Genomic DNA, 15,256 nt, shown 5'->3' with positions numbered 1-15,256 from the left:
CAGGTTCAAGTGATCCTCCTGTCTCAGCCTTCCAAGTTGCTGGGACTACAGGAATGTGTCGTCATACCCAGCTGATTTTTTTTTTTTTTTTTTTTTTTTGAGATGGAGTTTTTGCTCTTGTTACTCAGGCTGGAGTGCAATGCACGGTCTCGGCTCACCGCAACCTCCGCCTCCTCGGTTCAGGTGATTCTCCTGCCTCAGCCTCATGAGTAGCTGGGATTACAGACACGCACCACCATGCTCAGCTAATTTTTTGTATTTTTAGTAGAGATGGGGTTTCACCATGTTGACCAGGATGGTCTCGATCTCTTGACCTCGTGATCCACCTGCCTCAGCCTCCCAAAGTGTTGGGATTACACGCGTGAGCCACCGCACCCGGCAGCTAATTTTTTAAATTTTTTGTAGAGGCAAGATCTCCTTATGTTGCCCAGGCTGAAACTCTTAGGCTCAAGTATGTCAACTTGCCTCAGTCTCCCCATGTGCTGGGATTACAGGCATGAGCCCCACACCTGGCTGACTTGCTTAGTTTAGCAACACTTTTTCAGATATATCCATGTTATTGAGTTCATCTATATTCATTTTCACTGCTGCATAGTATTCTGTTGTATTGTTTTAACACGATTCATTGTTCTGCTGATGAGCTTTTGGGTAGTTTCCAGTTTTTTAATGTAAAGAATAACTATAAGTACTAGTATACATATCATTAGCATATATTAGTAATCAAATTGCTGATATGTGATAGAGACATTTTAATGTGCCTTGCTTCTTAAAATTCAAAGGAATATATAAAACCTAAGCAATCTCTCTATACATGCCAAAAAAATTCTAAACAATACTTAAAAGTATCACAACAGTATTTGTATTGTATTTAAACTATATCCATTGATTTTTTTTTTTTTTTTTTTTTTTTTTTTGAGACAGAATGTTGCTTTGTTGCCTAGGCTGGAGGGCAGTGCTGCAATCTCAGCTCACTGCAATGTCCGCCTCCTGGTTCAAGTGATTCTCCTCCCTCAGCCTCCTGAATAGGTGGGACTACAGGCGTGTGCCACAATGCCTGGCTAATTTTTGTATTTTTAGTAGAGATTAGGTTTCACTATGTTGGCCAGGCTGGTCTTGAACTCCTGACCTCGTGATCCATCTGCCTTGGCCTCCCAAAGTGCTGGTATTACAGGTGTGAGCCACTGCTCACTGCTCCTGGCCTATTTATCTAAATTTTAATAGCTGCATATACTTCCATCAAGTAGCTAGGAAATAATTTACTTAATAATTTCTTTTTGAAAATTTAGATTTTTTCCATTGTTTCATTGTAAGTAATACTGCGATGAACATGTGTGGAACTACGACTCTTTCTAGGGATAGCCAAGAGAAAGAACCACAGTAGCAATCTGGAAAGGAATGCAACACCTTTTTTTTTTCTTTTGAGATGGAGTCTTGCTCTGTTGCCCAGGTTGGAGTACAGTGGTGCCATCTTGGCTCACTGCAGCATCTGCTTCCTGAGTTCAAGCAATTTTCCTGCCTCAGCCTCCCCAGTAGCTGGGATTACAGGCACACATGCCACCCCACTCGGCTGATTTTTTTATTTTTAGTAGAGACTGGGTTTCACCATGTTGGCCAGGCTGGTCTGAAACTCCTGACCTCAAGTGATCTGCCCGTCTCGGCCTCCCAGAGTGCCGGGATTACAGTTGTGAGCCACCATACCTGGCCACAAAACCATTTTGCTCTAATAGAAGAATTAAAACATATTCACTACCTGATTGATACTAGGTACTGTGGTATGTGCTTCGATGTTTTAATGTTTTTAATGTGCTTAAATGTTTTTTCATTTAATTCTTAAATAATTGAGTGAAATGAGTAATATGCTCATCATTATACTTACCCAATTGTGTTATAATAATCTGTTTGTATCTGTCTTCTAAGAATTATGGTATTTTATTTTAAAATCATCAGAGTCTATGTTAGTTCCCGGCACACAGTAAGGCTCCATAGATGTTATCTACTCAGATGGATATTAAAAGCTTTGCCTTGAGGCAGTTTTGGCCTTATAAAATTCTCTTCTTTGCTACCTTTGTTTCCTGAGCTATAGTGTATAGATCTCTGAGAACAGGGATTGGTAGCCAATAAACTGATTCCAGGTGTACCCAGAAAAGCAGTATTTAGACCGCATCTCAAGACTTCAACTTTTGCCAGTCTCTTTTTGTCAGTTATCTCTGCTGAAAATGTGTCAAGAGGAAATTCTACTTGGATTTTTATTAATTGATACTTTATCTACCATTGAAATTAATGTTTATTTGAAATTAATATATGTTATTTATTCATTTGCAGTTGAGTTATTTTCTCTGGTTATTTGGAATATTCTTAGAGAGATAAATTAGAACCACTGAAGCACTTTTCAAGGAAGGAATAACTATTCTTAATATCCTGTAAAACTGGAGAATGCCTAATTGCCCACAAAGCATTTCTGATTTATTCATTATCCTTCCTCTCTGAATTTCTGTAGCAAAATTAGTTTGCATTTTGCCTTTATATTTTGCCATAAACATATTACTATGTACCATATATTATAAAAAGTTCTTTATCTTTTTTTATCAAAATAGAAAGCATATAATTTTGTAAATTGGAAAACCCTTAACTGTCATGTACGTGGAGTATACTTTGACACATTTAAAGTGTAAAGGAGTGGATTTTTAAAAACACGTGATTTTTAAAAAATATGCAGGCTGAAACAAGTATAAAATTTTTAAATACCCTGTAGTGAGACCAACTCCTTGACTAGAAAATAAAAGAAGTTTTAAGTTTTTATCTGCTGCTACAGCATTAGTGCATTATCAGGAGAAATAAATAGCAGTGAGCCTAGTGAGGAGCATCCATAACCCAGGCTTACTTGGGTGGTTCTGGCCTACCAGAAATGAATAAGAATTATTTTAAAGGAATTTAATTGAATAGGTATTTAACTATTGGATATCTTATTTAAAAATATATATATATTTATATATTTTTAATAAAACGTGTGTGTGTGTGTGTGTATATATATATATATATATATATTTTTTTTTTTTTTTTTTTCCTGAGACAGAGTCTTGCTCTGTCGCCCAGACTGGAGTGCAGTGGTGCAATCTCAGGTCACTGCAGCCTCCACCTCCCCGGTTCAAGCGATTCTCCTGCCTCAGCCTCCCAAGTAACTGGGACTATAGGTGTGTGCCACCACGCCCAGCTAATTTTTTGTATATTTAGTAGAGACAGGGTTTCACCATGTTAGCCAGGATGGTCTCAATTTCTTGACCCTGTGATCTGTCCACCTTGGCCTCCAAAGTGCTGGAGTTACAGATGTGAGCCACTGCGCCCAGCCGAAAGCTCATATTTTTTTATATTTGTGAAAGATACATACTTACGGCACACTGTGAAAACACCTTTCTGGTATTTTGCAATTCAATAGAATGACTTTTGATTTTTAGTTCAACACACTGTACAACAAGTTAGGTATACCTCACTTTGCCTTCATGGCTGTTTTGGCAAAGTTTATAATTTGAATTTTAGTAATAAAAACGTATTTTTTTATTCATTTACATGTGTTTTCCTTATAGCTCAGCTGTTTGTTTCAAGCCCCCCACCTTTTTTTTTTTTTGAGACCCAGTCTCATTCTGTCACCCAGGCTGGAGTGCAGTGACACAATCTCGGCTCACTGCAACCTCTGCCTCCTGGATTCAGGCAGTTCTCTTGCCTCGGCCTCTGAGTAGCTGGGACTACAGGAGCATTCCACCATGCCTGGCTTTTTTTTTTTTTTTTGTATTATTAGTAGAGATGGAGTATGTTGGCCAGGCTGGTCTTGAACTCCTGACCTCAGGTGATCCTCCACCAGTCTCTGCCTCCCAGAGTGCTGGGATTACATGCATGAGCCACTGCACCTGGGCCTCAAGTCCCATTCTTTTGTTGTTGTTGTTGTTGTTTTCTTTGAGATGGAGTTTCACTCTTGTTGCCCAGGCTGGAGTGCAATGGCTCAGTCACAGCTCACTGCAACCTCTGCCTCCCAGTTTCAAGTGATTCTCCTGCCTCAGCCTCCCAAGTAGCTGGGATTACAGGCACCCGCCACCACACCTGGGTAATGTTTTGTATTTTCAGTTGAGATGGGGATTAACCATGTTAGCCAGTCTAGCTCCTGACACCACAGGCCTCTGCCTCCCAAAATGCTGGGATTATAGGCATGAGCCATTGCCCTGTCTGAAGCCCCATTCTTAACTTTATTAATAGGATGATTTTTTTTAAAAAAAAAAGATCTCTGGGGAGAACTACTTTAGGGTCTATGGTAATGGTTCTTTTTTTGTAATACAGTAAATTCTTTTCTAATGATTTTGTTTTGACAGCTGTTACCTGTAAGTTGTTATTTAAAATTCACTATTTTAACTGTAATTGTCTTTACTACAATTTTGCTAATACATTAAGATTTTAATACGTTAAATATCTTTTCCCCCTTTTTAGGTATGGCTGATGGCAAGCATTGTACTTTTCCACATCTGCCTGGCAAAACCTTTGTCTATAATGCTTCTGAAGATAGACTGGAATTGTGTGTGGATGCTGCAGGACATTTCCCCATTGGTCCTGATGTTGAAGATTTAGTTAAAGAGGCTGTAAGTCAGGTTCGAGCAGAGGCTACTACAAGAAGTAGGGAATCAAGTCCTTCACATGGGGTCTTAAAACTAGGTAGTGGTGGAGTAGTAAAAAAGAAATCTGAGCAACTTCATAATGTAACTGCCTTTCAGGGAAAAGGGCATTCTTTAGGAACTGCATCTGGTAATCCACACCTTGATCCGAGAGCTAGGGAAACTTCAGTTGTAAGAAAGCATAATACAGGGACAGACTTTAGTAGTAGTTCCTCTAAAACAGAGCCTTCTGTATTCTCAGCTTCTTCTAGTAATAGTGAGCTTATTCGAATAGCTCCTGGAGTAGTAACAATGAGAGACGGCAGGCAGCTTGATCCTGATTTGGTTGAGGCCCAGCGAAAAAAATTGCAGGAAATGGTTTCTTCTATTCAGGCTTCAATGGACAGACACTTGCGGGATCAGAGTACAGAGCAGTCACCATCTGATGCTCCTCAAAGGAAAATAGAAGTTGTGAGTTCTTCTGCAAAGTCTGGGACTGGCTTGCCTGAATCTTTTCCTTTAACCGGTGGTACTGAAAATTTGAATATAGAAACAACTGATGGCTGTGTAGCAGATGCACTGGGAGCAGCATTTGCCACAAGGTCAAAAGCACAAAAGGGAAATTCCATGGAGGAGCTTGAAGAGATGGATAGTCAAGATGCTGAGATGACTAACACAACTGAGCCAATGGATCACTCTTGATTTAATTAGAGGCTAATAAAGGCAGAATGTTTATTGTGAATATGTAATATTTGTTGGCTGGGCCACGTAACTTGATTAGTCATTAAAAATCTTGTACGTATATAATTCAAAAATTATATCTTGTTATTCAGTGCATGATAGCAAGTGTGTGATTGGCAATAGCTTTTAATATACTGCTGCCCAGGCTGGCTCTGAATTTCTATAAATTAGCTATTAGATCTGCTGAGATGACTTTCTTCCATATATGTGGTTCATTGGCAGTTCTTTGTAATTTTAGTTCCATGAAAGTCTTAATATTTCCAACATGAAAATTCTCTTACTAAATATGTTTGATTCTGAAAAGGCTAGAAATGGAGGGGAAATGAGACTTTGCTAATGTTGATGTCATCAAGGTAACCATCTCACATATTAGTGTTAAAAGGTTTATGTAAACTTGAAGTTTATCTGAACTAAATTGTGTCTTAAAATTCATAAAATTATTTGACAGTGGGATGCAGATGTTTCCGTGAACGTAAACACATTCATAGAGATATGTATTCTTGGCAAAAATATCTTGAAAATAGAATGTAATGATTAACATTTTGCTGATTTGTGCAAGGTTGGGGAAAAATCTCTTCTGGATTGATAAGGTCAATGTGATTCAGTTGTGTTGCTGTCTGAGTCAACACAGCCAATTGTGTGTGCTCTGTTATTAATATGTTACCATTATTTTTGATTCCTGGCTTGGTCAAGAACCACCTGATTTTTTTTTTTTTTTAATCTTGCGGAAAAGTTGATTGCAAAGTGTGGTAGAAAAAGAAATAATGGTAGCAGTAGTTAATCTCTAATTTTCAGCATTTGTCAGATTCACAGAGAATTATAAATAAGAGTTTATCTTTATGAATGAGTTAATTGTTCTACAATTTTGATCAGTGGTATTTAAGCCTGTATATGCTAAGTATATTTGTGCCCCTTTGAGCCAAAAATGTTTTCTTTTTTTTTCCTTAGAGTCCATAAGAGTTGGCCGGGCGCGGTGGCTCATGCCTGTAATCCAAGCACTTTGGAGGCCAAGGGGGGTGGATCACCTGAGGTTGGGAGTTCAAGACCAGCCTGATCAACATGGTGAAACCCCGTCTTTATTTAAAAAAATAAAATAAAATAAAATCCTTAAGAGTTTATTTGTTGGCTTCACTTGGGTTTAGATGCAAATTTTACTGCATCATACCTTGATCAGCTGGGCATTTGCTTAGTGTATTCATCAAATCCTTAGTGCCAGTTTCCTTGAGAAGCAGCTTTCATGCTTATTTCTTAAAGACATCAAAAGAGTGTTTATCCTGAGATTGGTATTGCACTATTTTATTTTATTCTGCAAATCTGTATTCTGAAATGTACATTTCAACCCCTATTCTTCCTCTGTTCACTGTAATTAAGTTGAATTTGAATGGCTGAAAGACAAAATGTATGTTAATACAATCTCTTACCTAGAGCATTCAAAGCCTGGCTGTCTCTGTTTGCATATGTAACAGATGCAGAACTGTGTGTGTAATTCTAAGAAAATGTATGTCAGAAACTACTTTATCAGATGTTGAAAAATCTCTGCCTGTTAATTCATAAGGGATATAGATAGTACTTTAACTTGTGTTTCCAGATAAGGCAGATTTTGGTCATCTTTCTGTGAAAGTATCTCTAACTGAATCTACCTGTTAAACGAACTACTCTATTTAAGCAAAGAATGGAGAATCTAGACATTTTACAGGTATATCTGAGCAAAATATATATTTGGGTTAGTTTTATCACATCACATTTGTCTTTATATTTTATCTTCATCCTAAATTTACTTTCAAGCATTTTCTCCCTATCAAAACAGCAGGAAATTTTTAAACTTTTATGTTGTGCAGTAGTTTTGCATAAAGTAAGAGCTGTAGCTACCGAATACTGTTTACTGCTTAGTAAAGGTGGCTTCTGTGTATTAAACTACAAATTACAAATATCACTTCACTAACCACTATAATTATTTTTGGCTTTTTCAGCCACTGGAACTTTTTTGGGGGTGATTTAAATACAGGAAAACTGTTTAATCAAAAAATGCACTGCTTTCATGTAAAATGATATAATAATCTTTTCTTTAACAAATATTTTCTTCATTGATAACTGACAAATATCTCATAGCATTAACATAAAATATCAGAAACTTTATCTCCCTATTCTTACATTTAGTGTAAATTAGAATGCATATGTGAATATTACAAAATGGGCTTAATCTCTGACAACTTTGTTAATTTCTCTAGCTACAGCAATGTATTTAAAAGCCAGTTAGGTATGAATAGTACAATAACAGTTTGGGTTCTCCCTTGATAAAAGAATAAAAGGCTCAGTTCTGATAAGTGATTAAATTTCTTGAAATTATTTCAAATCAGCTGAACATTTGGTTGGGGTGATTGATGGTTTTTGAGAAGTAGGCCAGGTATCCTCACAAAGAAGTTTTAGAATAGGGTTTCTTTTAAGTTTTTAAATATCATCCTTTGTCCTTCCATATGGTTTTCATAACCAAAAATATAACTATAGAATGGTTATTTTTCTAGTACTATAATTTGTGATATAGCCACATCTTGGAGTGCAAGCTAGACATCTTAAGTTAAATATTTTTTTTAGCCTTGGATGTAACATTATAACTAAAATGCAGTCCTACAATTCTGTTTGCAGTTCTTCACTAAACATTTAAATAAAGTTGTAAATTTTTTCTTCAATGATCCATTATATAGGTAATCATACCAAATTTGAGTTGATGGCCCAAAGTCCAAATATTGTTGAAGATAGTATATATCTAGAATACCAGTAATGAGAAATTGGTGTAAACTGAAGAAAATAAGATGCTGCCATATATTAAGATAGAATTATAATTAACTCCATGAGAATGGTTACTCAGGAACTACTTAAAGAGCAAGCCCATTTCTCCCCCTTTACTCTGTTTCAAATATTTTATTGGAAAATGTTAGGGTAGAGGCCTGACAAAGTTAGCAAATGCTGTTGACTGATTCTGACTCTTATGTCTTCCAGTGATTTTTTAGTTTGTTTTTTTAGTCAAGCCTACTACTTGCAATTAAGATATCAATCTGAAATGCATCCATAATTCCTGGCCACAGGTCCTTATTGCCATTATTTTTAAGTGTCTTAACTTCATTGGAGATGAACACTGACTTTTGCATATGGTCTCTTACCTCAGGGAAGATCACTTGCTAGCAACTCATACTACTCATTGACAGGTTTTTGAGAATTGTACTGACATCACATGTTAGCTACTAAATGCAAAATTTACAAAAGTATTGTTTTATGTAGTTACCTACCAATACTATCTGCTACTGAATAACTCTAAATATGTAGACCTCACTAATAACTAACCTTTAGGTATAAAATTTACTTCTGTCATTAATTACACTTCAACTGGTCAATATAGTGACAACATCATAAAGTGTTTATTTCAGAATATCAATACAGTTTTGTTTTCATTTTTCAACAGTAATTTCAATTGGCCCACACTTAAAATACTGCAGCACAGATTTTGAGTTTTATGGTTCTCAAAGAAAGGTTTCCCTCTTAAGACTTTTCTAAAACAAAGCCTTTGCAAAATTGGATTAAATTCCACTTAATGTGAATTAAAAATGGCCATTTATAATAATAGCTTCCTATTCTAAGTTGAGTAAATGTATCCTACCATTCAAGGTTATCATATAACAAAGTTGTACAACCTTAAGGCTCTTCACAATATAAGAAATTAGTTTTTCAAACCAGAGCTATTCACATGAAAATATTCCTCAGTAGAATGTATATTTAATAAATAAAGGGGAACTATATCACCAATGTAAGTTATAGAGTTAATTGCAAGTTCTACCATTCTTGATAATTCTTTGAGATGCTAAGTGTTTCAGTTAATATTTAATGATACTTAAATCGTGGAATTTTAATGTTTGTTCCAAAATAGCATAAATTGTAAAAATTGTGAATTATTGGAGAAAATGCCATTACTTGTATATCTGACATTTAAATTTTTTAATTATGGAGACTACATGCTTTTGTAGTATATTAATGATTATTTTCTTGTAAAAGAAAAGGAAAATTAGTAAAGAAAAAAGTTTAGTTGATGTTATCTGCTTGTGACTATCAATTACTTAGTTTTTAAAATTTTAAGCTATTGCATACATTTCTTTAGGATGCAGAAATACCATCCTGAGCCCTTATGCCTGTGGTAGAGCAATGAAAGACTGAATAGGTTATCAGTATTTTCAGGCTTATTTGACTAAGAATTAGTGCCAAGAACTGGAAAGTATACTTTTTGGAGGAAAATGATATTTAGAATTTGTAAAAATAAGCAGTAATAGTGTAAATATTTAGAAAAATAGCAAGTGCTTTAACTGTTCAATAAAATAGTATAGATGTTATGTCACCCTTAAGGCACTGGCTGTTGCCCATTATTTTCTGATTTCGTGATTGCTGTATATATTAAATTTGAGTAATGAATAATTAGTAATGGTGTATTATAGTGTTCTACAGCACACCTTACTGTACAGTATTTGAAGTTTTTTTTATATCAATAATAAAACTATAATGCGATTTTTCCCTGAAATGCTCCACATTAGCTTTTCAGGGTAATTTTATATTCTTTAGTTTCCTGGAATTACAATGCATGAACATACAGTTCAGTTTATAAAGGAATTCTTTATAAAGTTTTCTTTTTGAACTTAAGTGGGTTATCATACAGGAACAGTAATTTCTCCCCTTAATGTTGATTTCATTGCTAGATGAAATGGACCCAGTGAAAAAAGAATGCACAATTTTTTTTTTTTTTTCAAACAGGGTCGGTCTCTGCTGCCTGGGCTGGATTGCCTTGGCATGATCAGGGATCACTGCAGCCTCAACCTGCTGGGCTCAAAAGATCCTCCCACCTCAGCCTCCTGAGTAACTGGGACTACAGGCATGTGCCACCACACCTGTCTAATTTTTGTATATTTTGTAGAGACAGGATTTTGCCATGTTGCCCAGGCCAGTCTTGAACTCCTGAGCTCAAGTGATCTGCCCTCCTCTGCTTCCCAGAGTGCTGGGATTACAGGCATAAGCCACTACACCCAGCCAGCAAAATTTCTTTAGACATATAATCGGGCCACAATGCTTACTGAATATTTAAAAGCAAAACAAAGGCAAATTCTAATAAAGAGAGAACTTGATTTTGTGGTGATTTAAAAAAATAACTGGCGAGGAAATGAAATACAGGTAATAGTACTAACTTAACATTTGTGTAGCTTAGCAGTCAACACATTTACTTTTAAGCTTTACTGTATATGCTTAATATACATTTTATTAGAGTAGATCATTTAACTCAATCATTTGGAGTATAGCCTTCCTAGGTCTGAGTCCTGGTACGCTGCTTTCTGTGACCTCTCTGTGCTTCATTTTCCTCTCTGAGAGGATGATGATCACATCTACTCCTAGGGTGGTTGTATCAAATGAGTTAACACATACCTGATGATGAGAAGAGTGCCTGACACATAGTAAACACTCAAATATTTGCTATTATTATTGTTATATGTTAATGTAATATGGTAGAGTTCAGTTACAATTAAGTGGGATAAATCCTCACAGGGCACACATTATTTAAATAATTTGTTACATTAAAACTTATTTTACTTGTACATAATTGACTAAAAAGTGGATGGTTGTACATTCAAATTATTTGTGCAAGTATGACCATGTGCAGCACTGAGATCTCATGAACTGGCAGTGTGCTTTGTGACCCAAGGCAAGTCTTGGAGCCTTTCAAGGCCTCCATTTCTTCTGTAACGTTGTGGTTTCACAGTTATTACCCTTTTGTTCTGCTGACCATTGTCATCATAGTCTCACTTGCAGAAGGCATAGTGCTGATGGGATAAGTGTCATGGGTATGAGCCCCATGTAAATTAAACATAATTACCTTTGCTTTAGGCTTTGGCTACAGTTATCCCAAACTTGGACTTGAGGTCTTGTATATGCATGCCATTGGTCACATACCATCAGAATAGAATTCTCAAACTCTTTATTAAATAAGATAAACATACTACTTACAACAGCTCATTATGGATTTTATTTTTATTGTCTGGCTCTTTCAGACCCCAGTAACTGAAATTCTGACTTAATAATCGATTGTTTCTAATCATTAAAAATGTGTATAGAAAAACAGAAGTAAGTCTTTAATTGATTTTCTGAACTGTATCTGACACACTGAGGTGAAAAACATGGGCTCTTCAAATTTGCACACTCATCCTTAGAAGTAAACCTGTCTTTGGCCTATTTGTCGTACCACATAAATTATCTGAAAAACAGATAAATTGTATAGGAATTGGGGAGATTATTCCTGTTTGTTCTATTTATAGAAACGTATGAAGTCTACCTATGAAATGATGACATTTTTATATTTGACTTATGGAATCAGTATTTTTTTTTTCCCATTTATTTTTTTGAGACTGAGTCTGGCTTTATTGCCTAGGCTGGAGGGCAGTGGCACCATCTTGGCTCACCACAACCTCCACCTCCTTGGTTCAAGCAATTCTCCTGCCTCAGCCTCCTAAATAGCTGGGATTACAGGTGCCTACCACCACACCTGCCTAATTTTTGTATTTTTAGTAGAGACAGGATTTTGCCACATTGACCAGGCTGGTCCCAAACACCTGACCTCAGGTGATCTGCCTGCCTCAGCCTCCCAAAGTGTTGGGATTACAGGCATGAGCCACTGTGCCCAGCCTTATTTTATTTTGGAATCAACATATTATCTAGTCATACTTGAGTCACTCATTTATTTTAAACAAGTACTGATTAAATGCCTCTGTTTTAAAAACCTGAGAAACAGTTCCAAATGAGACAAATTCCAGGTGCCCTTAGAGCTTATATCCCAATGATGGAGACAAGCACAAAACACAGTAATAGCTATCATTTAGTGACTCCTTTCCTTACATCTGGGCAATAGGCTAAACACTACATGCAATAATTAGCCATCAAAATAACCCTTTGTGGTTTGGTACTATCATTATCATCTTCTAGGAAACAAGCTGATCTAGATTAGTTGGCTTATCCAAAGTCTTGGAGTTAGGTGGCAGAGCTGAGATTTAAATCCAGATGTTTAAGACTCCGTAAGAGACAGGTCTCCCTATGTTGCTCAGGCTAGTCTCAACTTCCAGAAGTGCTGGGATTATAGGCATGAGCAACAGCTTTAATTTCACTTCCTACTAGTTCCCTTCCTGAACCCTAGTCCTCTACTCCAAGTTCTTCCTCCTTTGGATTTGTTTTCTTGCCTCCTCTAAATTTGGAAGAATTTAGAGGAACTCTTCCAAATTTAGAGGAGGCAAGGAAGAGTTTCAGGACTTCTTAGATGACTAACCTGGGTACATTTGAGAATCACTGGTTAAAGTCCAGTTTTTTCAAGGACCTCAAATAAGTCTTGTTTACTAATTATTGTTTAATAATTCTTGTTTGCTGCTTTGGAGGGGAGGTTTCCCGAAGGTGATGTTTCTCAAAGAATAGTTCATGGGCTATATGTATCTCACCTAGAAAATTTATTTTTATGGGATCTATCATGTGCCAAGTACTTTGCTAAATGTAAAGAATAATAAACTGTGAGAAAGACACTTCTTGCCGTCATTACACTTATATTTTTAGTGAGAGAGAAATACATTTAAGCAAGTAACTGTACATATTGGGGAAGCACTGGGTGGTGTGGGATTATGCTGCAAGAGGAACTAACCTGACCTCCTAAATGGTAATGGAATGCTTCCTGAGAGGTGATGTACCATCTGAGATCTAAAGAATTAATAGGATACTTAAAAATCCCAGCACTTTGGGAGCCCGAGGTGGGCGGATCACGAGGTCAAGAGTTGGAGACCAGCCTGGACAACATAGTGAAACCTGTCTCTACTGAAAATACAAAAATTAGGAGGGCATAGTGGCATGCACCTGAAGTCCCAGCTACTTGGGAGGTTGAGACAGTAGAATGGCTTGAACCTGGGAGGCTGAGGTTGTGGGGAGCCAAGATCATGCCACTGCATTCCAGCCTGGGCAGCAGAGCAAGACTCCATCTCAAAAAAAAAAAAAAAGTTAAATTGGCCAGGGATGGTAGCTCATGCCCAGTGCTTGGGGAAGCAGAGATTGGAGGATCACTTGAGGCCAATAATTCAAGACCAGCCTGGGCAACATAGCAAGACCCCAATGCTATTGAAAAAAAAAAAGCTGGTGTGTTGGTGCATGCCTCCTGCCTCAGGAGGCTGGGGCAGTTTATAGTGAGCTATGATTGTGTCACAGCACTCAGCCTGGGCAACAGAGTGAGTCCCTATTGCTTAAAAAATCAAATTGGCAAGATTCAGTATCTCCAAAAATATTTTACTAACTAGGTCAGTCTATCAAGCAAAATTAAATGGGATGCTTATGTTTCCCATACTTTAGACTCTAGATCCTTCCTATAAGGGGGCAGTGAGCCAACTGAATAGAGAAGAATGAGGAACTTTGAGAAAATTGTTGAAAATAGGGCTGCTAGAGAAAAAGAAAAAACTGCAGCAAGGAATGAGATTCTGCACTGAGTGTATAAAACTAACCAGATACATAGGCTGCTCCTTTGAAATTAAAAGGCGACTTTGCTATTGAATATGACCAATGTAAATTAGATACAAAGATGAATAAGCCCTCAGTTATTCTGATTCCTTTCAACATTACCAGAAAGAATAGTTTTTTTCTTTTCTTTTCTTTTCTTTTGAGACGGAGTTTCACTCTTGCTACCCAGGCTGGAGTGCAATGGCGCGATCTCGGCTCACCGTACCCTCTGCTGGGTTCAGGCAATTCTCCTGCCTCAGCCTCCTGAGTAGCTGGGATTACAGGCACGTGCCACCATGCCCAACTAATGTTTTGTATTTTTAGTAGAGATGGAGTTTCACCATGTTGACCAGGATGGTCTCGATCTCTTGACCTCGTGATCCACCCGCCTTGGCCTCCCAAAGTGCTGGGATTACAGGCTTGAGCCACCGCGCCTGGCAGTTTTTTTCTTTTCTTTTTTTTTTTTTTTTTTTTTTTTGAGACTGAGTCTTGCTCTATCACCCAGGTTGGTGTGCTGCAGTGGTGCAATTTTGGCTCACTGCAACCTCTGGCTCACCACAACCTCCGTCTCCAGGGTTCAAGCGATTCTAATGCCTCAGCCTCCTGAGTAGCTGGGACTCTGTAGTCCCAGGCCACCATGCCTGGCTAATTTTTGTATTTTCAGTAGAGACAGGGTTTCACCATGTTGGCCGGGCTGGTCTCGATCTCCTGAAATCAAGTGATCCACCCACTATGGCTCCCAAAGTACTGTGATTACAGGCATAAGCCACCGTGCCCAGCCTATAAAGATTAGTTTTATTTCTTCCTATAGCATCTCACAGCCTATACCAGTATCTGTCACCTGTTTCCACTAAGCAGTGGTACTGCCTAAGCACAATTTAAGATAGGCATTTGGTTACTAGCCAGTAACAAAATGCCTATCTTAAATAGTGCTTACAGTATTCCATTTCAGTTAAGATTATCATTATGTGATCTTTCTTATGGCAGGTGATTTGGCTCTTTCTTTTGTAAACGTTATGATGTTATTAAGTTTATTTTTGGTACATGAGATTAGAAAAATTAGTATCTGGAAAAGTTCTCATTGAAATAGGCCTTAATTTTTTCCCACTTAAAACTTATTCTCAAAGCAATACATATACATGGCTAAAATAATTCAAAACTATAGAAGCCACCCACTTCTCTTATCCCTATCACTAAATTAACTATTTATGTTTGGTTGTTACCTTCACAACTGACATAAGATGTCATAGGTATAATCTCTTGATTTATCTACTTTATATAGTATTTTATTCCCCCATTATGAAAAACATTAGTTCCCTTGCTTTTTAAAGGTTATC

At 37.1% G+C, this 15,256-nt stretch overlaps 1 protein-coding gene across 1 annotated transcript in view; it reads left to right on the top strand.

The window, feature by feature from the left end:
- VCPIP1 (valosin containing protein interacting protein 1) overlaps positions 1 to 11,525 on the top strand; it is a 37,704-nt gene extending 26,179 nt beyond the window's left edge. Inside the window, exon 3 of the mRNA XM_003942892.4 lies at positions 4,474 to 11,525. Coding sequence (XP_003942941.1) covers positions 4,474 to 5,336 — 863 coding nt within the window. The 3' untranslated portion in view covers positions 5,337 to 11,525. The remainder of the gene's footprint in view (positions 1 to 4,473) is intronic.
- Positions 11,526 to 15,256: the final 3,731 nt, after the last annotated feature.

The sequence above is a fragment of the Saimiri boliviensis genome, chromosome 15 (genome assembly GCF_048565385.1).
Source record: "Saimiri boliviensis isolate mSaiBol1 chromosome 15, mSaiBol1.pri, whole genome shotgun sequence".
Lineage (NCBI taxonomy): Eukaryota > Metazoa > Chordata > Mammalia > Primates > Cebidae > Saimiri > Saimiri boliviensis.
Note: the sequence above shows the minus strand (reverse complement) of the source record. Positions and strands in the feature narration are given on the sequence as shown.